The 27,257-nt window shown below is 34.8% G+C and overlaps 1 protein-coding gene across 10 annotated transcripts in view; it reads left to right on the top strand.

The window, feature by feature from the left end:
• Positions 1–27,257, top strand: part of AHI1 (Abelson helper integration site 1) — a 218,610-nt gene that overhangs the window by 89,111 nt on the left and 102,242 nt on the right. For 9 of the 10 annotated variants that reach the window (XR_016395216.1, XR_016395218.1, XR_016395215.1 and 6 more), the window contains 2 exons: positions 1,438–1,555; positions 27,153–27,208. Coding sequence is in view for 5 of the 10 variants with exons in the window: in XM_089922020.1 (XP_089778146.1) it covers positions 1,438–1,555; positions 27,153–27,208 (174 nt within the window). In the remaining 5 variants the exon portion in view is untranslated. Of the gene's footprint in view, positions 1–1,437 lie in introns of all 10 variants that reach the window. The other variant, XM_089922024.1, reaches the window with a different exon arrangement.

Here is a 27,257-nt window from a genome sequence, read left to right as displayed (position 1 = left end):
AAGTGATAGCCTTGTTACTTTAGCTGTTGTATCAATATAGTCAACTTTAATTTTGGTCAATGTTTAATAATGGCTCCTTACAGAATTTTTCTAGCTGGATAATTTTTCTTAGCATTGATGTAGTATTTGACCCCATCTAACTACTTTGAAAAATATTTTTATTTTTTATAAGATGATACCACAACAGTTTAGGAACCTTAGAACTATATTATCATCTGGTCTTAATTGACTTTTTCACCAAATTATCTTTCCTTCAAGAGAAAAACTTAATCTAAAATATACCATTTACTATCACTGTTTGAAAGAAGGGAAGCATTTACAAACATTATGTAAATAATGAGTCAGATAAAGGGCATGTAACCACAACCCAGTACTACTGTATACAGAACACCAAAAGGGAATTTTTAAATACTAATACAGTAGAAGTCCTCTGTGTAGTTTTGATTATTGCAAGAAAAGAGAGAGAAAGGAGCTATTTTCATCTACTGATATTTACATACCATAAACTATCATTTAACAGTTTGTTAATTCACAGATTACTTTTGAAACTGTTTCAAATTTTTTCAAAATTAGATCATATTTTATCGTGCTTTTTGAAAGTGATAAAAATAATAAGATAAATGAATGATTTATTAATAATGAGTGACTAGATCACTGCTGAAATTGTTTGAGCTACAAAATGAATTTACTAGACATTTAAAACTTTTTTGTGACATGTATTTTTCTACAGTAGCTGTAGTTATAATGTTGCACTTGTTATTCTTTTCATTTCTGTGAAACTATTGTACTCAGACAACTATAGTAGGATTTTTGTGTTGTAGAACATTGTATTTACTTACAGAGATTTTGCTTGTTCATTATTTTAGTTGTTCTTTGACATTGTCTTAAGAATGAGATTTTTTGATGCAGTGGAAACTATTTCACTTGGCAAGTTAGGCTGCAGCTGTGTTATCTATGTCACCATGATGTATATAAACATGAATATTACAGGTGTTTTCTGTGCAGTCTCTGAAAAGGAAGTACCTGCTATTTCAAAAATGCTAAAGAAATGTGGGTGTGAAACATTTTAACCCTTTCTTAATTGAAAGCAGTCAAGGAGTCACTTTTATTTTTCACATTTTGTTTGGCATAACTTTTAAGACCACTCTGAGTTACTAATAAAGTCAATTCCATGCTAAGCAAACTTGTTTTCAAAGTAAGGCAGATCGACTTTCATATAGTTACGCTTTCACTACCACTGTATTCCTTCTTTGATAAAAACTATTCTGTAAAATCTTTAACGTTTTTTAAACTCTTAAAAACTAAGCATATAAATCATTGCCACTCCTTTTGACAAGTGTCCTGGTTTGCATCGTAAGCAACTATTTCTCATCCAGTTTTTGCATCAGTAACCCAGGAAATTACGCTTTCGTTTCTGATTTGCCTTTCCTATTACAGGTTAACAAAAATCTCTCATTTACTTCAGTATCAGCCTCCTCACAACAGTCGAAGTCAAAACAATCAAACGTGCTGGACGCTCATCAGATTCTGCGTCAGTTTGGTTTCACTCAAACTGGTGAGCCCCTTTCTTGCTTTGACTGTTCTTTCGATGTTCAGATTCTGTTTTTTAATGGATATCATTTATTTCACTTCAGAAATCTGGCTCATAGCATTGTAATGGTCAGTTTTCACACCTGGTGAATAATATTCCAGCAGTTTTTCTTTCTAAATTATTTCAAAAGCAAATTTGAATTTGGTAATTTTAATAGTAGACACTCCCAACCTCTATTCTATTGAGCAGATAATAATTTAAAGGTAGCAAAACATGTGAGTTTTAAACATGTATAATATAAAATCTGATTCAGTTTCCCTTGGGTAAAGGAACCATAGTTTATGGATAATCACATTTTGTAATTCATTTCAAGGAAAGCCTACATAAAATGCATTTTGGCAGAAACAGAATACATCCTGCCAGTACTATCGTGTTTCTTTAAAATTAGAAAATTAAGAAAATATGCAAAGAAGCTAGTTATTAAAATGTATATCAATCACAGAGTTGAACTATACAACTGCAAATTTTTAGGCTAATGTTATAAATTAATTTGAATAAGGTTTTCAGAGGATATCGAAGAAAAAGCATCTAGGTGAGAAATGTGTATTTTTGGTATTGAAAGATGACTATTTCTATTCATTAGCTTTAGGTTTTTTATGGTATTTTTTCTGCTATTGAAGTCTTTTAGAAAGATGAGACAGCTGAGAATAACAAAACAGTTGTCTTTGACAGAGAGTTATAAGAAGAAGAAGAAACTTGAGCTTGAAAAGATCAACGTACTTTATTTAGAAATTTAGGAACAATATTACTTTTCTACTTTGAAGGTATTTGGAGTTTACATGTGCAAGTTATTTTAATATTGCTACATTTTAATATCGCTGAGTTACGTATTACAGTGGGAAAATACTTGGCACAGGAACTCTTATGTTCAGTCTGGCTGTGCCTTTTATTATCCTTATTACCTGCAAATGTTAGGATCTTCATTTTAAAACTAGAAATGATGTTTGCATTATATATTGTTGAAGTTCAAATCACGAAGCACATATGAAAGCACTCTATAAGCATAAGATACTATATGAGTGTAACATACTTATCTCGTAAACAGGATGAGTGTGTACATTAGCTTTGAAAATACTTTGAGTTCTAATTTTAAATCACTATAATAATTAACAATTATCCCAAACCTTAGAAATTTTAAATTTCTAGTGTTTCAGATACCGCTAGAAGTTAGAGGAATAGCTTTGTTCTTGTGTACAGTGGGGGGCCCACCGTGGCTGCTCCTGTAGACACATTCTCTGCGCCCTAACTCGATACTTGGTTTGCCTTCAGACCACGTCATTTTAATGACTAGGAGGGAGGGAACCTGACTCCACCACTTGATCCCTATCTTTCTGCTGAGGTCTAAAATTCTTCCAGGAACAAATCTTTCCTTCTACATTTCAGGATTAAGGGGATAGAACATAAATGTCTGATTGAGTTAGCAGATTGATTAAAGTTCATTTAAGTAGTGTCTTAAGTTTATCAACCAACAAGGTGTAGATAATAGATATAAAATTCTTTTTCTGTAAAGGGAAAGAGCAGAGAGGATAGATAGGAAGGCCTTTGAAATGGAAGAGCGATTACCACCATGACAGATAAAGACGAAAGATAAAGAATAAAAGGAAAGCCCGATATGATAAAGGCAAGCCTTGCAAACTTCACAATTATACGTAAGATTGGCTCCATTTACCTTCAGCTTCCCGTGGCCATATAGGCCTTGAGTGGGCCTTTTAAATCATGCATGTCCCTTGGTGTGTGCACTATCGCAAGAGCATTACCATTAAGTCATGTAATACATGTAAGAATGCTTTGCTTGATTTTTAGTTATTAATATGCCTGACCTCATTTTAAGGCATATCCTTCCTATAAAATTTATTGAGATATTTCTGTATAGAAGAGTTATAAAAGCAGAGTATGTAGTCCTTTGCAAAATGGCCAAATCCATCTTATTCATTAAGAAGCCAATCTTTGTGGAAAAAAATCCTGCCCTAGGAAACAGGTGAGCTAGTTTCTACACCTGACTTCACTTCTGAATGACTATAGAATCTTTAGTAATTTCTTCAGGCCTCAGTTTTCTCATCCCTGTAGGTAAATGAGGGGTCTGGATTTGGTGAGTTTCTGTCTTAAAAATTCTGTGAGTCTATTCAATATTCAAACCAGTTTTAAAAGGGGATAAATAGTTAAGTGTTCTTGACTGTATAAATAATCTATTAGAATCTGAAATGAAGGACTATGGAAACAATGTAGATAGGATGTTTAAAAATAAAAATCTTACTGAAAAGCTATCAGCTTTTGGCTTTGTACAGTGTAAAGAAAGACTATTTACACAGAACTAGTCAATATGGGCCCACTGGCCTTCATGCAAGAGGCTTAAGAGGAAGGGTTGATTTGATATACATTATATATAAGTGAGTTTATATGCTGTAAGACAAGACCCAGAAGTGCATTTACGGTCTGCTGTGACTTATATTGACCTTATTCAAGGTGAGTTCTGGGTAATGGAGACTGCTAGAAAAGTAAGACTTTCTTCCTTGGTTTGTATTCTTCAGAGTTTCTAGAATACTATCTTTATTCATTCTAAAATCATTTTAAGTGGCTACTTTGTTTAAGTCCCTTTCTTAAGGATATGGACTAAATATGGCAGTCTCTGCCCTCAAGGAACTTTGGTTGGGAAGACAAATGAGCACGCAACAAATTATGTCAGAGTGTGATAAATTCTAAAATCACAGTATAAACAAAGTGTCACTGAAATACAGAGGGATAAAGCAGCTGAGCGATTTCTCGTACTTTACATGTCCACGCAGAACTCTTGCCCCCAAACTGTTCCTCCACTTCCACTTCCCCTGCCCCACACCAGGTCTTCCCACCCAGCACTCCGGCACATGTACCCAGTCATTTAGGTTGAACCAGAAGCCATTCGGGATCCCTCTTCTCCCTCCACTTCCCTGCTTTTACTCCTGTCCCTTAGCTTATTCTCCCCACAGCAGACAATGTGATTCTCTGAAATATAAATTAGATCCTGTTACTTCCCTGCTTAAAACTCTTAAATGGGTTTCTGTGGCGGTCAGAATGAGTTCCAGAGTCCTTATAATACCTTCCAAGGTCTCGCCTCTGTCTTTGTCATCGGCGTCATCAGCAGATGGGGCTGCAGGAGGGCACGCTGAGCTGAGAGGCAGGCAACTAAACAAACGAACTTGTTTGTTCGTTTGAATCTTAGGTTAGCTGGAGGAAATGGTGAGATGGAAGTGTTTCGGAAGAACTGAGTTGCAAAGTAGATTGGGGTCAAACTGTGCCCTACTGAGGAATTCACATTTTATTCTCTAGATAAAATAGAGCTATCCAAAGGTATGAGGATGAAAGAGAAATGATAAAATATGTTTCTAAAAAATACAGCTCGGGCTTCCCTGGTGGCGCAGTGGTTGAGAGTCCGCCTGCCGATGCAAGGGACACGGGTTCATGCCCCGGTCTGGGAAGATCCCACATGCCGCAGAGCGGCTGGGACCGTGAGCCATGGCCGCTGAGCCTGCGCGTCCGGGGCCTGTGCTCCACAATGAGAGAGGCCGCAACAGTGAGAGGCCTGCGTACCGCAAAAAATAAATAAATAAATAAAATAAAATAAAATAAAAAATACAGCTCGTGTCTTAGTGAGGGATGGGTTAGAGAGGAAAAGAGCTGGATACAACTCTTATGAGATACTTATTTTAGGAACTGTTCATGAGGCTTTTGCTCTAGGTTCTTAATGAACAAAATAATAAATCAGCTAATTTTATTAAAATTAAAACCATAAATCTTTTCTGAGTAATTTGTATAAGAAAGAAAGTTATAAAATTATATTTGTCAATTATACCTTTATAAAGCTGGGAAAAAAGGACATTTTAATTTTAACATTTTAGATTAAATTGTAGGTTATAGTTCATAAGTGTCTCACCATATGGTGAACATGTTGTACTGCATCTCAAAACTGTTTCCAAACTTCCTTAGTATAATGAAGAAGATCTATAAAACAACAACAGTAACTTCTATTTGTATCAAAATTTATTTATATACATCTTCATTTGATCCTCAACAAAACCCTCTGAGAAGTAGGGTAAACATTAAAATCATAGAGTGTAAACTCTTGAGAGCTGCTAGGACCTTAAATCTTTGACTGTCAATCCCTTTACCGTGAAACTGAGAAGCAGAAGGGTTGACGTGTCAGAGTTCACATAGCTAGTGGCATTGGTATCTAGAGCAAGATCTCATCACGCCTAGCTCAGTACTTACCCTCGCCATCCCACGCTGCCTCTGCCTTTGGCTGGAGGAGGGCACTAGTTCAGAAGTGAAGTGGACCCTCAGTGAGGCTATGCCTAGAGCCACTCCTTCATTCCTGGCCCATTGTCCTCCCACTCTGCCCAGAGGTCCCTCTGGCCACGGGCATGTACTTTTCTTACTAGCATTGGAGGTGTGTGATATATTGCAAAGTAATAACCTGGACAGTACTATTTGGAATAGGTGTAGTTGTTAAAACTGAGGTGTCACGAAGGTATTTTCTAAGAATTAATGAAGTTATCTTTTTATCTGACCTTTAAATATAATTCTGTGTTCACCAGTTATTAGATTACTTAAAGCCTAGTTCCAGTGAAATTGTGGTATTTAGTTGCCAGTCAAATCAAGGGATTCTCTGCAGAGAAATTTTGTTCTGAGATAGTTGGTCTGAATCCCAGATCCCATTCAACTATCTTGAGAGTCCTTATTATATCAATAGTAGTAAATTTTAACATGTGGATTATTCAGTAATAAAATCAATCACAGTTATGAGGGTGGAAGTTAGAGGAAGTGCTTATCATCTTTGTATGACTATATTTGAAGGACAGCATCATTCATTTTTGTGTACTTAGTATATCTTTTCACAGCATTGCACTAAATTTAATTCATATTAATAGGTAAGTAGAGGCGTGCAAAATATAATGATTCATTTTTATTAATATGACTATTAATGTAATCTTTATATCCTCTTTTTAAATATTTTTATTTATTTGTTTTTGGCTGCGTTGGGTCTTTGTTGCTGCGCACGGGTTTTCTCTAGTTACGGCGAGCAGGGGCTACTCTTCATTGCGGTGCGTGGGCTTCTCATTGAGGTGGCTTCTGTTGTGGCAGAGCTCGGGCTCTAGGCGCGCGGGCTCAGTAGTTGTGGCACGTGGGCTCAGTAGTTGTGACGCGCGGGCTCTAGAGTGCAGGCTCAGTAGTTGTGGCACACAGACTTAGTTGCTCCGAGGCACGTGGGATCTTCCTGGACAAAACCGTGTCCCCTGCATTGGCAGGCGGATTCTTAACCACTGAGCCACCAGGGAAGTCCTATATCCTCTTTTTAAATTGTAGACTTGGAGTTTGATGGGGTGGTAGATTGTGACTTGGTTTTTAAAAGTGATCAATAGCTTCCGTCTTCTCCATATTTTGTTTGCACTCTCCATTAGATCATGTAAACATATACTAATGTTTTTTCCATATCCTAAACAGTCAAGATATTTGACTTAAACAAAATCATAAAATAATTCAGATGACTTCAGTATTGGTTGAGAGGTCTGTCAAGTTAACTTTTGTGCTTCTACATGTTGGATAATATTTGAAAAACTGTATCTTTCCGTTTCTTTTGCGTGTCTTTGCCAAGTATACACTTATTCCCTTGACCAGTTCTTAAAATTAGGAGCTATTTTTCCAGTCAAATTTTAGTTTTATTGTTTTCACAATGTTAGTATTTCTTAAGGTTTCAACTTTTTATGGAGAAGTGCAAAACTTTTTAAATAATGTAACTGAAATCTATTATTTATGTGTCATAATTTCACCAGAGATTCTGTGATATCCTTATATAAACCCATTGTAGAAGGTAGATTACCTGTAAGCTGGAAATATGATGGTTCTTATATTTCAAAGGGAGAAAAAGAAAACATTTAGGCAAAAATTAGGTTAGAATAACTCAAACACAGGTGATGGTAAAAGGGGGTTTCCGTTTTAAGGAAGGCAAAATGAGTTCAAAGACTTCCTCATACTATCAGAATTGGCAGTTTTCTGTTAGTATTACTTAATGAACTTTAAACTATTAATTGAAAACGAATGTTTCATTGAATCCTGATTTCAAACCTCCAGAATTACGAGACTTCAGTTCAGGTGTGGGATGAAAGGAATTAATTCACTACCAAAGATAATCTACAGAATTAACTGATTATCTGTAGACACATGTCCTTAAATGTGCTTAATGATGCTAACCAACCACTATTCTGAATTCAGCACTTGTGTGTTTTGGTGAAAAAAGTACTAAACCTGGGGTCAGAAGGTCAGAAGTGTTGGGGCTGAGCTCTAATTCTGCCACTTCCCAGCTGTTATCTTGGGTAGTTTCTCTCTGCCAGTACAGTGTCTCTACTTTCTACTTCAGATGAATTTTCTACTTCATAGAATTGTGAGGATCAGATACTTTGAAATCCATAAATACTGTGAGAATAAACAACATGAATTTTTGGGGAGATTCTTTTTATATTATTATTTTTTTAACTTGGAAATCATGCAGTTTGCATTGTGGCCAAAGGAATGGAGGAAATCTTATTTTAAGACATGATTTAATAAATGTGAGAAGTGATGATGACAGAAAAAAGAACATGTCAGAGAGGCAAACATGGATTCTCAAAAGAGAATTTTGAGAAGCATGCCAAAAAAGACATTAAGATGAAGTAATTAGAAGACAGGTTTTCAAACAAATATCTCAAATATAAATAATCCACCAGAACCCACTTAACTTTTGAAACTTTGGCTTTCCACGTAAGTACTAGCCAACACAAAACCCCTGGAGGTGGGAATGTTTTAATATTTGGATTTTTCTGGACACTGAGAAAAAGACCTTGATCACATGGCTTTTTTTCTTTAACACATCACTATTTTATATTCCCTTCCACAAAGAAGAGAGTTTATTTGTTAGATATTTTTTGTTATCAGTCTCTAAAATTGTTGTTTGATTGGTACATTAAAGATATAAGGTGCTATTTTAGTAACCAATATCAGGATTTTACTAAGTAATTCTCCAGTGATCTGAGTTAATCTACTTGTTGAAGGTTGAAACTTATCCTTACTTGTAATAAAAGTGCCTATATTTCCTGAATAATAAATGTCACTTGAATTAGTGAAGTGTTTCTAACCATGTCGATAACTTAAAGTATATTCTACATATTTATCGTTTCCTAATTTAAACATCATTTTTATCAACTCTAGTAAATGTTAATATACTTAATGAATGGTCTTCATGCACAAGGGTATGCACTTGGTCCCCATTGAGATAAGAAATTTCTTATCATGGTCCTCATTGAGATAGGAAATTTCTCCTGACACCCTCTGAGGGGAGAATATAAATGCAAGCATTTCTCCTCATATGAATCTGATGATTTGAATAAACTTAAATTTGTGCACTATTTCCTAGCCATTTATTTTGTAAGAAGCTATTTTATAGAATATTTATATGGTGTATATGGTTCTAACCTTACAATTTTAAACCTTTTCCCTCTACCTGTTAACAGTAAAAAACTTACTTTAAGTTTTTCTTCTTTTTCAGTCACATTTCTCTGTGTGTGTGTGTTTGTGTGTGTTTTGTTTAAGAACCTACTAAATTTAGTTGTCAAATTATACTGTGACATTTGCCCAGTGTATTAATTTTTAAAGTAAAATAATTAACAGTGAAAAATAACAAGAAAACAACTGAAAACCATAAACTATGAGAAATTAAAATGTCTTACTGATTTAATGAATATGAAAAATACATAATTTCTTTCTAACATAGCCAGAGTACATGCCAGATCACTGAATTTATATTTTACAGGTATTCTGATGTTTACCTTTTCCAAAGCTTTCCAATTGATGTAATAACATCTTCTTAATTTGTCTTTTTTATATTTTAAAGATTTATAGAAGTTATTTGCACATGGCATCTTTTTTAAAAGATCAAATATGAAATTTCTGAGAGTTTAGGCAAAGTTAAACAGAGCTATTGTAGTATATGTGGCTCTGAAATATGAAATCTAATCTCAGAAAAGATTTTCAGCCTCAAACTTGTGTAGCAAGGTATATAAGCTAACCACTTTTTGTCATGTATGTGACAGAAATGTAATCATTGCCATGAGTGAGGTTGAGTTTCCTGAAAGGAGTTTCTGTATTTTACTCTTGATGTTAACATTACTGTTTTTCAGGTGGAAACTATGGACTCCTTCTCCTTCCCTTTTTCTAACTAGTCAGTCTCGAAGCCCTCTCATCCCTTTATTCTAAGTCTTTCTTAGTTCGCCAATCATCCATTTGATCTTTATGGTTTCTTTCTTGTCCTGTTTGTTCCTTTTTCCTAGTATCAGAGTTCTGTGGATGTCATTATATCTTCCTAGATCTCTAAGTTCTCTTCTCTGAATTGATATTTCCTCTATGTTCAGTTTTTTCATCTGTTAATGTATCCTGTGTTTTTCTTTTATGCCAATGATTTTTCCTTTATATCTGATGATCCTTGGTATCTGGTTTTCTTTAAATGAATGACTGGATACAAATATGGTGTCCCTCCCTCTTCTGTTGGGTAAATAACTCTATAATCTAACTGTTTTGTCACCTGAGCAGAAAGTCTATTGAGAACTTTGTATATATGGCTAAAACATATTAACTGGCAGGCTTATATTTAGGGTAGTAAACAGGTAAGATACATGAGCCCTAAGATACATGGGCTGTCAGAAAGAGAATAAGCAGGACAGCAGTATCCACTCTAGAAGTCTTCACTCTGTCCAGATGGTTTGTTCAATATTATTTTTAGAGACAATGCCATTGACTTTTTTTTTTTTTTTTTTTGCTTGTGGTTAATGCTCAGCAGCATCCATTTTATGTGGGATCTGCAGCCTATTTGGCCCAAGTGTTTTACATATGAACCTTCCATTATTTCTCCTGGATTATGTTTTGTTTTGCTCCCTACCAAATATGCTGATTCTGTGTTCACAGCTCCTCTGAGTTTCATTGTCAGATTCTGTATCTACAGCAGCCCACCGTAATGTTTTCAGACAGATGTTTCTAATCACTTTTCATCTTCCGTAAATTTGTTGAAATTTCTAACCTGTTCTTTCAGGCTCACCAGTGACCTATACACATTGCTGATTCCAATGATCAGTTCTTTGTCCTTATCTTGCTTGACCTATCAGCAGCATTTGACACATTCGATGGCTTCTTAATACATTGGTTTCTGGGCCACCACGTTCTTGGTTTTTTCTCTTATCTCATTAGCTACTGCTCTTCATTCTCCTTTGCTGATTCTTCCTCTTTTCTTCCATGTCTTTTTAGGCTATTCCACTGCAATCTGATCCTCTTTTATTCCCTGTACTTCACTTCCTTGATGAACTCATGACTTTAAGTAAAGCCCACACACCAGTGATTCTCAAATGTCTATCTTCAGCCCAGACCTCTTTCCTGAATTCTAGACCAGCTCAGTCCAATATGGGAACCTTCAGCCTCATGTGGCAGTTGAATACTTGAAATGTGTCTTGTGTGACTGAGGAACTAAATTTTTAATTTTTCTTCATTTTAATTTAAATTTAAATAGCCACATGTGGTCAGTAGCTATCATATTGGACAGTACAGATCTACAAAACCCACTTTGATATAAGTCTTCATTATCTGACACCAGACAAATCAGGTGTTACAATATAAAGAATGGATTACCCATTTTTAAAATTAAATACAAATAATGCTTTTAATATTAAAACTTTCCTGAAAGTATTATCCTGAAGATTTCATGATATTTCGTCATCACGATTGTGCGTTGATTAACTTTAATAGAGACTCCAGAAGTTTCTTATTTTTCATATTTAAATTAGTACCACATATTCTGGAAGCACGTAGCCAAGAGGTCAGAGACACCTGAATTTAGATTCAGATTCTGTTTCTTATGCTGTGACCTGGAGCAAGTGATTTCATCTTAGTGACTTGTCATTTGAAAATAGAGGATAGGAAACTGTTTATTGCAAGTGAAAGTTTTTAAATACCAACCTATGTTTGACTTACAATGCAGTAAGAGTTATAGATAGTATCTTTATGACTATATCCAGAACTATTTTAATCATTGAACCTTTTGATTTTAAATTTACTTAACTTCCCACTAAATTTTAGAAAGAGAAATCACTATGCTCTTAGAATTAAATTTAGTGTATGTCTTACGTTAAAAATCCATATTCTTTCAGTATGTATTTTTTCAAAATACAACTTCTAGGCATACTGATTAAAACACTTCCAAGACAAAAGCAGTTTTCATTATATAATCCTGAAGTAGGAGACTTTGAAGGTTTCAGCCTCCTTATCAGAACATAATTTATATCATGGTGAAAATAGTGAATGTTTTATCATTTACTGCTGTGCCTCCAGGGAAAATTGCTAGTATCAGTAACCAATCCACTCAAAGTGAGGATTAGAGGAAGAATTACAACAACTTTATATTGACTGCAACAGGCAAGGTGAGAGGACAGGTTATAAAATGGCAAAATTATTTTTGACCAGGCATAATTTTATTGTTTGTTTTTTATAGTTTGAGAAAGACTATGTTTAACATTGTTTAATATCAACCATAAGACACATTTTACTATTTTATAATTTCAAACTGAAATGACAGTTTTTCCATTTTTAAGGCAGTTAGGCATACAAAAAGATGTTGTGGAATGTATTCCCAAATATGTACTTCTATGGTTTTCTGTAACTTTTTCTGATAATAAACTTAATGTCTGGTCTTAAAGAAAAAGTATTCCATAATTTTGAAGCCTTTCTTCAATTGCTAGAGCTTATGAATATTTTTGGTTTTTCAGTATTATAGTGAATACATTGTATATCAAAATGTTGACCACATCTATGATAATGAAAAATATTTTAATTCATGTTTAAAGTAGAATAAATTTTATTCCATATGAATCACATATACTCATTCCTTCCCTTTATATATCTACACATTAGCATTTTCACACATTTCACATCACAATCCATTTCAGTCTTTATGTTCTATTATTCTTTGAAAAGTTATGAGTTTAAAAAATCAGTAATTATTTTTTATTTACTAATCTTGCTTAGGGTAGGCACTGCTTAGAACCAAGGAAGCAGCTCCTTATGTTTCCCCTCCCCTGGTCATGGGGAAAAAAATGAAATACTATTTATATCATAAAAATAATTTTTATTTCCTTTGTAAATTTCTATGTCCCAAATTAACTTTTTTGTGAATTAAGTCTATGATAAGAAATACTTTAGTTTTTAAACATTTTGGTTTGTGTCTACTGAAGGCCCTGGAAATTCAGAGTATGAGGGCTATCTAAATTAAGTTTTCATTTACTCTTACTCAGTTAGATTATACTTTTCTAAGACTGTACTCAGAATAGCCCTAAGGTTTCGTGTAGAGTAGCTAACTGCATACTTTTTGCATTTTGTGGTTTAGTCAGTTTGGTCTAGATAGTGAAGAGACTATGATATCATAGAATTTACTGGTAATGTTTTCTGGAAATGAATATCCATCACTTATTGAAATGCCAACTAACAGTGGAAATTAGGTTGAGGAACCAGACCTTCTGGTAATGATAGAGATGTCTAGATAATGCTGATTTGTGTTTTCCAGAATTTTAAACATGTATTTTCAGGAAACTTTTTCCTTAGTGAAAAGTGAATGAAAATGTAAAGAATAACTCTGTGTTTTTCTGCAAGTCTTGAGAGCAAAGTTGATGACAAATATGGAAACTAAGAAATGACTAAGTGGAATGACTGGTCATTTTTTAAAAAATAATTTAAGTGGTTTTTTCAGTGTAAATGTTTGATAAGTAAAAAGTAGAACATTATTTTAATGTTCTAATTTCAGTCAGTTTACTTTTTTCTTCAACTTTCTCCTCTGTAAAAACATTCAACTATAATTTCATAAGGAGTAAAATTGAGAATGATTTTTGACTAGTGTCCATCTTTTTCTTTTTTATCAAACCAGAAATACTGTATTTTAGTAGAAGCACCTTACAAAAAAGCTGTTAGTTTAAAAAATAAAAACCTTTTTATACTTGATCGAAAATTAATTCATACAGGTTATCAACCAGTGTTTATGGCGAGCTTACTATGCACTAGGGACTGTGCTAAGCCCTGGGGAAATGGAAGCTGAAAGACTGCCCTCAAAGTCCTCCCAGTCTAGTTGGGGAATCCAGCAGGCAAAGAAATAGGTATAATATGTTGGGGATGAGTTCAGCAGGAGATAAGCATAAAACACTAAGAGAGCGCAGAGAAAGGAATCTGTTCGATTAAATGTATTAATTCTGTGTTGTCTTTACAATATAGAACAATATTGTCCATTTAAGACTCCTCTAAATGGCAGTTTAGAATGAGGAATCTGGATTTTGTTGCTGGCCTTCTAGGAGACTAATATGTCTCAAGTCATGTGAGAGCCTTAATTACTATGTTACATCTTTCAAATGTGCCTCCCAGTGGTATTCTGGGAATAAGTGAGTTAATACATAAAACCACTCCAGTTTCTTTTATATTAATGTGTGTGAGTGACACTGTGTGTGTGTGTGTGTGTGGTGTGTGTTGTGTATTGTGTATACCTGCCCTTCTTTTGAAAGGAATCCAGTCTTTCACATCTCACAGCTATTAAATTTTTCTGAGCAAAGTAGGCAGTGAGCAGGTTTTTTATTTTGGCCAATTCAGAATCAACAAAGTTTGAGGTTTTTTGGGGAGAGGGTAGTCTCATTTTCCTCTCTTTCTTCTTTTTTCTTTTATTTTTTAGTAATATTATGAGGCTTGATACTTAATGTCTCCTCAGTCTTTTCAATCTGTATATTTTCAAGCGAAGATTTATAAACAGTTGAAAGCAAAACACTTTAAAAACTAATGTTAAAGGCAGTGAAAAGACACAGTATAGCAGTTAGGCAAATTAATGTACTTAATATTCAGTGAACTTTAACAGGGAGAAAGTTGATATAGCATAATCATATTTTTAAAATGACTTCTCATTGCTTTGAGTTGTGGAAAACGTCTTCTAAATTATCATGCTTATGTTCAGAATTTAAATTTATTGTCTCTCTCTAGAATTCAATTCTATTCAATGAATATTGAATTGAATTGAATTGAATATTTCAATAGTCCAAATGATGAGAGAGCATCCAAACTTAGTAGTGAGACAGAGAGGAGGGGGCAGGTTTTATATAAATATGTATATATGTATGTGTGTATACATATATCTATACACACATATATGTATGTGTGTGCATATTTTATAATTTTTTTTTATTAAATGTATGATAAAGTCATTATTTTCACCTCAGGTTGTATGAGAGAAGCCCTTGAGTTCTAACAAGAACTCATTGTTAGAATAGCTAACCTTTGTCATATAAATATTTAACTATAATGCTTACTATCTCCTTTTTCCTTTAAACTTTAGTTCTACATGTATTTAAAGGCTGTTGAAAGCATATGAAAAATATAGAATTTTTTAAAATTGAAGTATAGTTGATTTACAGTATTGTGTTTCAGGTGTACAACATAGTCATTCAATATTTTTATAGATTATACTCCTTTTAAAGTTATTATAAAATATTGGCTATATTCCCTGTGCTGTACACCATATGTTTGTAGTTTATTTATTTTACACATAGTTTGTACCTCTTAGTCCTCTACCTGTATCTTGCCCCTACCCTCTTCCCTCTCTCCACTGGTAGCCACTTGTTTGTTCTTTATATCTGTGAGTCTGTTTCTTTTTTGTTATATTCACTAGTTCGTTTTACTTTTTAGATTCCACATATAAGTGATATCATACAGTATTTGACTTTCTCTGTCTGACTTATTTACTAAGCATAATATCCTCCAGGCCCATCCATGTTGTTGCAAATGGCAAAATTTGATTCTTTTTTATGGCTAAGTAATATTCCATTATATACACACACACACACACACACACACACACAAACACACACAGTACACCTTCTTTATCCATTCATCTGTTGATGGACATTGGGTTGCTTCCATACCTTAGCTATTGTAAATAATATTGCAATGAACACGGAGGTGCATGTATCTTTTTGAATTATTGTTTTTGTTTTCTTCAGATATATACCCAGGAGTGGACTTGCTGGATCATATGGTAGTTCTAATTTTAGTTTTCTGAGAAACCTCCTTACTGTTTTCCATAGTGGCTGCACCAATTTACATTCCTACCAACTATGTCCTAGATTTCCCTTTTTTCCTCATCCTTGCCAACATTTGTTGTTTGTGGTCTTTTTGGTGATAGCCATTCTGAATGGCGTGAGGTGATATCTCATTGCAGTTTTGATTTGCATTTCTCTGATGATTAGTGAGATTGAGCACCTTTTCATGTGCCTCTTGGCCATCTGTATGTCTCCTTTGGAAAAAATGTCTATCCAGGTTTCCTGCTCACTTTTTTAATCAGGTTATTTGTTTTTTTGATATTGAATTTAAATGCTGTTTACATATTTGGTATATTAACTTTTTATTGGTCATATCATTTGCAAATATTTTCTCCCATTCAGTTGGTAATCTTCTCATTTTGTCAGTGGTTTCCTTGGCTGTGCAAAACCTTTAAGTTTAGGTTCCATTTGTTTAATTTTGCTTTTGCTTCATTTGCCTTAGGAGACAGATCCAAAAAACAATTTGCTCAATTGATGTCAAAGAGTGTTCTACCTACGTTTTCTTCTAGGAGTTTTATGGCTTCCCTTCTTTAATTTAGGTTTTTAATCCATTTTGAGCTTTTTTTTCCTATATGGTGTGAAGAAATGTTCTAATTTCATTTTATTACATGTAGCTGTCCAGTTACCCCAGTACCACTTATTGAAGAGTCTTTCTTTTCTCCATTGTTTATTCTTGCCTCCTTTGTTGTAGATTAATTGATCATAAGTGTGTGGGGTTTTTTCTGGGCTCTCTATTCCATTGATCTATGTGTCTGTTTTTGTGCCAGTAGCATACTGTTTTGATTATTGTAGCTTTGTAGTATAATCTGAAGTCAGGGAGTATGATACCTCTAGCTTTGTAAAGATTGCTTTGACTGTTCAGGGTCTTTTGTGGTTCCATATAAATTTTAGGATTATCTGTTTTAGTTCTGTGAGAAATGTCATGGCTGTTTTGATAGGGATTGCTTTAAATCTGTAGATTGCTTTGGGTAGTATAGACATTTTAGCAATATTAATTCTTCCAATCCATCCATAGTATCTTTCCATTTCTTCATATCATCTTCAGTTTCCTTCATCGGTGTTTTATAGTTTTTAGAGTCTTTTACTTCCTTGGTTAAGTTTATTCCTAGGTATTTTATTCTATATGAGGCAATTTTAAATGAGATTATTTTCTTGCTTTCTCTTCCTGATAGTTCACTATTAGTGTATAGAAAATCAACAGATTTCTGTATGTTAATCTTGTATCCTGTAACTTTGCTGAATTCATTTATTAGTTCTAATAGTTTTTGTTTTGGGTGGAGACTTTAGGGTTTTCTGTATATAGTATCATGTCATCTGCAAATAGTGACAGTTTTACTTCTTCCCTTCCAATTTGGATGCCTTTTCTTTCTTTTCTTTTCTTTCTTTCTTTTTCTTTTGTCTGATTGTTGTGGGTGAGACTTTCAATACAATAATAAATAGAAGTAATGAGAATGGGCATCCTTGTCTTGTTTCTGATTTTAGAGGGAAAGCTTTTAGCTCTTCACCATTGAGTATGATATTATCTGTAGGTTTGTCATAAATGGGCTTTATTATGTTGCTATATGTTCCCTCTGTACTAATTTTGATGAGAATTTTTATCATGAATGGTTGTTGAATTTTGTCAAATGCTTTATCTGTATCTATTGAGGTGCTCATGTGATTTTTACCTTTGTTAATGTGGTATATTGCATTGATTGATTTGTGGATATTGAACCATACTTGCATGCCTGAAATAAATCCCATTTGATCATGGTGTATGATCTTTTTTATTTATTGTTGAATTTGGTTTGGTAATATGTTGTTTAGGATTTTTGCATCTATATTCATTAGAGATATTGCCCTGTATTTTCTTTTTTAGTATCTTTGTCTTATTTTGGTATCAGAGTAATGATGACCTTATAGAATTAATTTGGGAGTGTTCCTCTCTCTTCAGTTTTTTGAAATAGTTTGAGAAGGATAATGCATATATTCTTTGTATGTTTGGTAGAATTCCCCTGTGAAGTCATCTGGTCCTGGACTTGTTTGCTGATTCAATTCACTACTGATTCAATTTCACTACTAGTTTGTTTAGATTATCTCTTTCTCCCTGATTCAGTTTTGGAAGATTGTATGTTTCTAGGAATTTATCCATTTCTTCTAGGTTGTCCAATTCATTGGCATATAACTGTTAGTAGTATTCTCTTATGATTTTTTTGTGTCTCCGTGATATTGGTTGTAATTTCTCCTCTTTCATTTCTTATTTTGTTTATTTAGGTCCTCTCTTTTTATTCTTGATGGGCCTGGCTAAAGGCTTACCAATTTTATCTTTGCAAAAAGCCAGCTCTTGTTTTCACTGATCTTTTCCATTGTTTTTTGGTCTCTATTTCATTTATTTGCTCTCTGATCTTTATTATTTCCTTCCTTGTGCTGAATTTGGACTTTGATTTTGTTCTTTTCCTAATTCCTTTAGATAGTAGGTTCTGTTGTTTATTTGAAATTTTTCTTGGTTCTTGAGGTAGGCCTGTATTATGGTAAACTTCTCTCTCAGAACTGCTTTTGCTACATCCCATGGATTTTGGAAAGTTGTGTTTTTATTTTCATTTATATCAAAATATTTTCTGATTTCCTCTTTGATTGCTTTGTTAACCCATTGGTTTTTTAGCAATAAGTTGTTTAGTCTCCATGTTTTTATGTTTTTTCCGTTTTTCTTTCTAATTTCTAGTTCCATGCCGTTGTGGTCGGAAAAAAATACTTGATATAATTTCTGTCCTCTTAAATTTATTGAGACTTGTTTTATGGTCTAGCATGTGATCTCTTCTGGAGAATGTTCCATTTGCACCTGAAAAGAATGTGTATTCATCTTTTTCGGTGGAATACCCTGCAAGATATCTACTAAGTCCAGCTGGTCTAAGTGTAGTTTAAGACCACTGTTCCCTTATTGACTTTCTGTGTGCATGACCTGTCCATTGATGTCATTAGTGTGTTGAAGCCCCTACTATTATTGTATTATTGTCAGTTTCTCCCTTTAAGTCTGTTAGTATTTGCTTTATATATTTAGATACTCCTATATTAGGTGCATATATATTAATGAATGTTATATTCTCTTCTTGTATTGATCCCTTTATCATTATATAATGCCCTTCTTTGTCTTTGTTTTAGACACTATTTTAATGTCTATTTTGCCTGATATGAGTATTGCCACCCCAGTTTTCTTTTTGTTTCATTTGCGTGATATATATTTTTTTCCATCCTCTCACTTTCAGTCTGTGTGTGTCTTTAGCTGTGAATTGAGTCTCTTATAAGCAACATATAGATGCACCTTTTTAAATCCAGTCAGCCACCCTATGTCTTTTGATTGGAGCAATTAGTCCACTGATATTTAAATTGATTATTAGTAAGTATGTACTTATTGCCTTTTTGTTGTTTCCTGGTTGTTCTTGTAGTTCTCTCTTCTTTTCTTCTTTTAGTTTCTTCTCTTGTTTGATGATTTTCTTTAGTGTTATTCTTGTGTTCCTTTCTCTCTGATTTTTGTGTATGTGTTGTAGGTTTTTGATTTGTGGTTACCACGGGGTTCGTATATGTTGACCTATAACTGTATCTGCTTGTTTTAAAGTTCTAACACGTTCTACAAGATCTTCCTTTTTTACTCCCCTCCCCCACGTTCTGTGTTTTTGATATCATATTTACATTTTCATGTCTATCTCTTAACTGTTTAATGTAGTTATAGTTGATTTTACAGTTTTTGTCTTTTAATCTTTATACTAGCTTAAGTGGTTGATCCATAGCATTTCCTATATATTTGCCTTTACTAGTGGGATTTTTCCTTTCCTATAAATTCTTACTTTTCTAGTTGTAGCCTTTTCTTTTCCACTTAGAGAAGACCTTTTAACACTTCTTGTAGGATCAGTTTAGTACTGATGAACTCTTTTAGTTTTTGCTTGTCTGAGAAGTTATTTCTCTCTCCTTCAATTCTGAGTGATAACCTTACTGGGTAGCGTATCCTAGGCTGTAGGTCTTTCCCTTTTAGCGCTTTAAATATATCATACCACTCCCTTCCAGCCTGCAAAGTTTCTGCAGAAAAGTCAGCTGAAAGCTTGATACCTTGTATATGACTATTTTTCTCTTGCTGCCTTTAAAATTCTCTCTTTATCTTTAACTCTTGCCATTTTAATTATGATATGTCTTGGTGTTGGCCTCTTTGGGTTCGTCTTGTTTGGGACTCTGTGCTTCCTGTACTTGGAAATCTGTTTCTTCAGCTTTGGGAAGTTTTCAGCCATAATTTCATCAAATATATTTTTAAACCCTTTCTCTTTTCTCCTTCTGGGACCCCTACCATGTGCATGTTAATATGCTTGATATTGTCCTGGAGGCCCCTTAACTGTCCTCTTTTTTAAAATTTGTTTTTCTTTTTGTTGTTCTGATTGGATGATTTCCATTGTTCTATCTTTTGGATCATTTATGCATTCTTCTGTATTACATAGTCTGCTGTTAATTCTTTCTAGTATGTTTTTCATTTCAATTATTTTAGTCTTTAGCTCTGACTGGTTCTTTTTTATGATTTCTAGTTCTTTGCTAAAATTCTCACCTGTTCATCTATTCTTTTCCCAAGTTCAGTTAGTATTCTTACTACTAATACCTTGAACTCTTTATCTGGTAAATTATCTGTTTCATTGGTTGTTCTTTCAGGTTTTTTCTTCTTGTTCTTTCATTTGAAACAAAAACTTCGGTCTTCTTATTTTGTTTACCTTTCTGTGTCTCTATGAAATTAGGTGAAACAGTTAACTGTTGTGGTCTTGAAGAGGTGTTCTTGTGTGGGAGCATCCTATGTAGTCTGAATGTGCCCAGTGGCTTTGATGTTAGAGCTGGATCTGAAATGAGCAAGGGTCATGCCTTCCCCGAGGGTGTGCTGGCAGCTATCACCTTGGTGGGAGGTGTGGCTAGAGATGGAGGGGCTAGCGATGGAGCGGCTAGAGCTAGAGCCAGGTGTGAGCCTGGGCTTTTCCTGTGCTCATTAGGCATCACCACCATATCAGGGGTGGGGGTGGGTCCCAAGGAGGTGGAGCAGAAGCCCTGAGGGTCAGAGCCGAGCTTATTCCACCCCCTTTAAGTATGTGTTCTCCCCACTCCTGGCAATGGCACCTTCTCCCCAGAGGAGAACAGTGCTGGAGCAAGAGGAGCCAGAGCAGACACCCAGTCTTGGGCACATGCTGGGATGGTCATGGCACACCAGTCAAGAGTTGCAGACCACTCCTGATCTGCTGCCTCCATGAGTGTCAGCCATGGCTGCCCTCACCCTGTTCACATGCAGTGCCAGGTCCAAGCCGGCTCCAACCCCTACAAGAGCCCACTCTCCTCAGCATCAGCACCTCTGCCCTAGAAGGAGCTGCACCAGAGCAAGAGGGGCTGGAGCAGGCACCTGGTGCAGGCTGGGTCATGCACTGAGCCAGTTGTGGGAAACTGGCCAGAGCCCCGAGCAGTTTCAGTCTCCTTCCTCTGCCTTTTTCAGGGAGCAAGCAGGCACGTGCACACTCTGCATGAGTGAATTCTCGATTTCTTACAGTCCTCCTTTAGGTCCCACTAAGGGTACCCATCTTCCTGGTTTTGAACCTTAGGGCTGGGGTGCCCAAGATGTGGTTCAAACCCCTCACTCTTCAGGGAGGATCTTTGAGCCCCTGATATCCCCCTCCTCTTCTGTGTCCCCTCCTTGGAGCACAGGTCCCAACCTGATCACTTCCCCTCCCTTCCTACTCGACTCTGATCTTTCTTTACAAGCTTGGTTGTAGGAGAGTCTTTCTGCCAGTCTCCCGTTTGTTTTCAGTGAGAATTGCTCCACGTGTAGATGGTTTTTTTTATGTGTTCATTGGCAGAGGTGAGCTCAGCATCTTTCTACTCTGCCATCTTGATCTCCTTCTGGATCAGATATTTTAAACATTAAAATCAAAATAAACATTCTGAATATATATCAATTATGTTCAGCGTTCAGTAGGCCAGGTATAATTTGAAGTATTTTTTATATTAATTAACTAATTTAACCCTCCCGTCAGCCAGTGAGATGCATATTGCTTCCCCTGTACTGAATAAGGAAATGAAGGCACAGAGTTGATAAATAACTTGCCCAAGTCACATATCTAATAGTTGCCAGAGCCAGTCTTTGAATACATTACAGAGTGGCTCCAGAGTCAGGATATATTATACAAATAAATTGTTCTGTGGAATGGATTTTTTCCCTGATTATAAAGGAACAAAGTCTAATAGTAGAGATTATAAACAACTCATATCTCTGAACAGGGTGGTAATTTTATTATTATATATAATAATATTAATATTATATAATAATATAATTGTTATAATTTAAAATTATTATTTTTAATAAACATAGTAGATTTATTGAGTGGTGCTATCAACATGTCAAATATAAATACATTCATGCATTAATTGTGGAGTTTTCTCTCATTTTTAGGAAGGTGTTCTAATCAATCCAGAGTGAGTGTTTTGATTTTCTGTTGGCTCTTTGTTTTAAATAATGCTGAGAAATTTTTTCAGTGAGAATTTTAAACCTGTTTACTCTGCTTATATGGAAGATTTTTCAATTTTCAAAAATCTAGAATCTTTTTTGTTTCTTTTTCATGACATTAACTTTTTTAAAGAGTCTGCCTGAGCCAGTTGTCCTGTAGAATAGCCACTGTTTTGATTTTGTCTATTTTATCATGATTAGATCCAAGCCAGACTTTTTTTGGCCATAATACAGTAAGTGATGTGTGCTTTTTTGCATCATATCAGGTGGTGTATAATGTCAGGTTGCCCCACTATTGGTGTTGCTGTATTTAGTCCTGGATCTTTTTCTGAGCATTTTAATACATTCTGTTGATCTACATGTCTACTCATGTGTCATCCCCACATTGTTTTAATTACAGAGACTTTTTACAATATATATTGATACTTAGTATTTATTTTCAGTCATCACTCTTTTTTTCCCCAGGATTTTTCTAGCTATTCTTGCATAGTCTTCTATATGAATTTTAGAATCAACTTGTCTAGTGCTGGGGCAAAAACTATTTTATTGAAATCACATTAAATTCATATATGATCTCAGAGAAAATTGGCCTTTATGTGATGTTACATTGTCTTAGAACAAGGGATGTCTTTCCATTTGTTCAAGACTACTTTTATGTCTTTCAGAAGTATTTTTACATTTTCCTCATACTGTTTTACGTATTTTTGTGTTTATTCAAGTATTTTCTCTTTTATGATAACCTTATAAATGAGGTATGCTTTCTAATTATATCTTCTAACTGGTTGTTTGAAAATGTAAAGGGTATTGATTTTTATATATTAAATTTTATATTATGCTGACTTTCCGATTTTTTAGTTCTCTTATTGGTTGTGTTAGTTTTAGCATTGATTCTTTTGGACTTTCTGGGTATAAATTATATTATCTGAGTAACAGATTTACTTCTTTTCCAATTCTTGAGAAGGGCTTGCAGTTTTCGTACAGACATCTTTATATTGAATTTGGCAGGAAAGATCTTTGCCTTCTAAAATACTGTATTTTACTGGAATATAATAAATTGTATTTCATTTCTCTTAGCCATAGATAATCAAAGCATAATTCTCCCTGTGCCCCATATAGAGATTAATGGCAATTTCCAAAACTCAACTAGGATGCATGGTTATAGTGTTGCCTAAAACAAATAACTCTTTAGAAAGTTTCATAGAAGGGAGGAGAGAGGCTCTCCTGTCCTTAGCACAGTGCCCTGTGCTTGGTGGGTTGCCCATAATCATTTGACGATGATACATAAGGTTGCTGGATATATGTTCTGGCTTCAGAATTTGGCACTTTGTTTGGCCTGCTTTGTTTTTGCAATAAATCTGATCATCTTTTTTCTTTCTTTCCTTTGATCATGGTCCTGACTTGAAGGTTGGTAGAGTTTAAGGAAACTAAAAAATATATAATTCTGTTGTTCCAATCAGTCAGGTACAAGTGGGGTATAATGTCATGTTCTGATTTTCCACAAAGTAAAATACCCAAAGCATCTCCCAAGAAGCATAAAATTTCTTCATTATCTTCTCCAGAGTGTATTAATGTCTGGAAAATTAGGAAAATTTTAAAATAATACATTTCAATTTTTTAGTAGGTTTAGAAACATTACCAAAGGAAGTAGTTAATTAATGTTTTTAAAAAGAGTCCTAGAACATTAATTCAAACATTCTGATGACTAATACACACAGTTAACACTGCATTGTAGAATATGAAGCCGGTGGCTATGGCATAGATTAATTCATTCAGTTAATATTTGAGTTAACTCTTGAGGGCCTTCTGTGTTTCGAGCATTTGGACCAGGCACTGTGGATACAAAAGTGAATTAAATCAGATCCTGACCACAGGGGCTAGACAAACACGCAAATGGGTCTGGAGGTTTGTGACTTAGATGCATGGGTTTCAGTAATGGTACTGCTGCTCCTTGGTTGTGTGACCCATCTTCTGACTTACTTTCTGAAAGCTGCTATTTCCTCCCTTTAAAATGGTGTTATCTTTGTTGTTTATTAATTAGCTATCTTAAAATTCTTAATAGTTGTCAAGTTTTGTTTGTTTTATTTTAATTTAAGAGATTCTCTAATTTTTCCACTGTTATCAGTGGCACTACCAGTCGTATAAGGTTATTTGCTGATCTTCAAGTTACTGAAACTCCTTACCAGAGTTTATTTTCTTTGCATGCTCATGGTTGTGGTCCCAACTATTCTGCTGGAGGTCTGGACTATAGCAAAAAAATGAAAGCAAACCTGTGCAACTGTTACCCCTGTGCTGAGGCACAAGATTAAGCTTCTCCTCTCAAGTCTCATCCGTTGCAGGTTACAGCCATCTCCCAGCAACTGGTCCTGGAAGCAAACTCCTCCAGGTGGATGGGCGTATAGGCCTCTGTTTAAGGACCATTGTGGTCCATAGGATCTGCCAGGCCCTTGGTGTACTACAAACATTGAACTGACAGATAATAGCCAGTTACCCAGAGGATTTATAGCTTCTGCTGGCTGAGAGCCCTCAGTGAACTCTGGAAAACCCATTTTCTGCCCACACCTTGAGAAGAGGCCTGTTTTCCATGCACAGCTCCTTGCTCAGCACCAAGGAAGACACAGCCCTCCCATTCCCACACCTTGCCTGACACACTGGCTCTGAGATCCCAGGAAGAAAAAAAACTTCATCTTCTGAGATACTGTCCAGCGTTTGCCATCCCTCTTGCCTTAGTCTTTGTAGGCCTCTGGAAAGGAACTAAACATGATTTCAGATTTTAAAATCATTAGACAAAGTGAAAAAGAAGATGCTCACCTAGAAGATTAAGTGGCATAATTATCAAAAGATAAAAAATTATGAAGGTAAAAATAAAATGGGCTGCAGAATTAAACAAATAACAGAACAAAACTTCCCCGAGCAGGAGAGTGATAAGATTCTGCAGATTGAAGGGCTATCAAGTCCCAAGAAAGATTAATAATAACAAAGACACACTTGGACATACCCTGGTGAAAGCAGTCTGTTGGCACAATTCCCTCTTTCAGGGGAAGTCAGTCTTTTTTCAGGCCTTCATCTGGTTGGATGAAGCCCACTCACATTATGGAAGGCAATCTGCTTTACTCAGGGTCTGCTAACTTAAATGTCGGTCCCATCCAAGAAATACTTTTCACAGAAACATCTGGAATGTTTGATCAGATAAAAGTGAAATAAAATATAGATTTTTGGGGGTAAAATTTACTTAAAATAGCAAAATATTTGGGGATGCTTTTCCTTAAGCTTATTCCTTTCTGTATATTCTCTGTTGAAAGCTTAAACAAACATTATGATTGTATTTCTAAATGATATTATTTCAGTAGCAATCTAAATTTAAAACTAAGCTTATATCGGGTTGGCCAAAAAAAGTTCGTTCAGGTTTTTCCATAAGATGTTATGGAAAAACCCGAACAAATTTTCTTTGGCCAACCCAATATCTTTAGAAAATTCATTTTAAAATTCTAGTTTTCAACACATTCTTATCCTGAAGTTGAAACTGTAAAACATGTAATTTTTTTCTTTGTACTTTCATAAGCTAAGGATGTAGATTTGGGGGTTTTTTAGTTTTTTTTATTTTCATCATTTTGAAATTACTTTCTAATTGGATAAGAATTTTAAAATCTGTAGTCAGCCTAGGCCTATTTTATGGCAGTCAGATTATAGTAGTGAAAACACGTATGTAAGATGTTGCTAATTCCTGAACCCCGTGGTATGACCACTCTCATTTTAAAGCCAGTGTGTCGTGCCAGACTGTTCTTAGCGGTTGCAGCTAGAGAGGGTTGTGAGAGCATGAGGGCTGAGGAGGTGAGGATTTCACCATTAGTTCTGTATACTTCAGTGTAAAGTCTTACAATAAGAATCAGCATTATTTGAATATTTTCAAAAATGTTTTTCTTGGGTTTTAAAAAAAACTTTTCAAGGCCAGCGTTATCTAAGAATAAAAAATGAGTTAAATGCCTATAAATGAGAGGAGCTAGTGTTTTGTTTCAACTAGGAATTGTGCTATTTGCTCTTAACAGTGCATTGCAATTCCCACTTCTAACCACCCCTGCGTGGTTAAGCTTTTAGCCTTATTTAACAAACTGTTAAACTACTCACGTGTTAACTAGTCACATGTTGGTCTGCTGATTGACAGAGATTGAAAAGTAAATGAGAGCCATACCTGTGTTCATTTTAAACTTGAGCTTGATTTTGAACCAGTATCTTTCAGATGAGATGCAATGTGTTACATCCTTAGAAGCTGTTTATTACAAAGAAATGCAGTAGAGGACATGGGGGACAAAAAGATAAATCTATACATGATAAAATGATTTTTCTCAAGGTTAGCAGTCTATATTGTCATTTTAAAGGAGAGAATCAAGGGAACTTTTTTTTCTTCAGTACTCTATGGTGATTGAATAGATAGCCGATTGTATCATAGTAGGAAATCAGATGATCAAAGAGAAATTCAAATAGATTTACTTTTTGTTTTTGAGAAAATAAGGAAGCGATTCTTTTCATAGACTTTGTGATATTTCTTTATGAAAACTTGATGACATCAAGACAGAGGCAAAACTTTCATTGAAGAAATGTAGCAGAGGGAGATAATGGTATAATTTTTGAGCTGAGAACAGAATAAGAGCACATCTTCTGCTATTGCTGGATGCCACTTGAATGAGGAAATTGGCTTAGCTCACCTTGAGTCAGGTCTCTTAGTTAGCTAAACTCTCCAACTGTTTCTGACCAAAGAATTCATGATACCACTTTAAAGGATTCTGCCATCCAAGGAGGCTTTTTTCTTGTAAGCTGTAGGAGTCATGTCTTGCTGACATAAATGTTTTCAAAATAAAATGTATAGGTATAATAAGCAAATATTCACAATCTTTTCATTTCGCAGGGATTATCAGTATAGAAAGAAAGCCTTGTAACCACCATGTAGATACAGCACCAACGGTAAGGCAATCTATTTCTACATTGTTAAAACTGTTAAGAAGGCACAAAA

The sequence above is a fragment of the Delphinapterus leucas genome, chromosome 12 (assembly GCF_059928025.1).
Source record: "Delphinapterus leucas isolate spDelLeu-1000000601 "Yukka" chromosome 12, BTC_Dleu_Yukka2, whole genome shotgun sequence".
Taxonomy (NCBI): Eukaryota; Metazoa; Chordata; class Mammalia; order Artiodactyla; family Monodontidae; genus Delphinapterus; species Delphinapterus leucas.
Note: the sequence above shows the minus strand (reverse complement) of the source record. Positions and strands in the feature narration are given on the sequence as shown.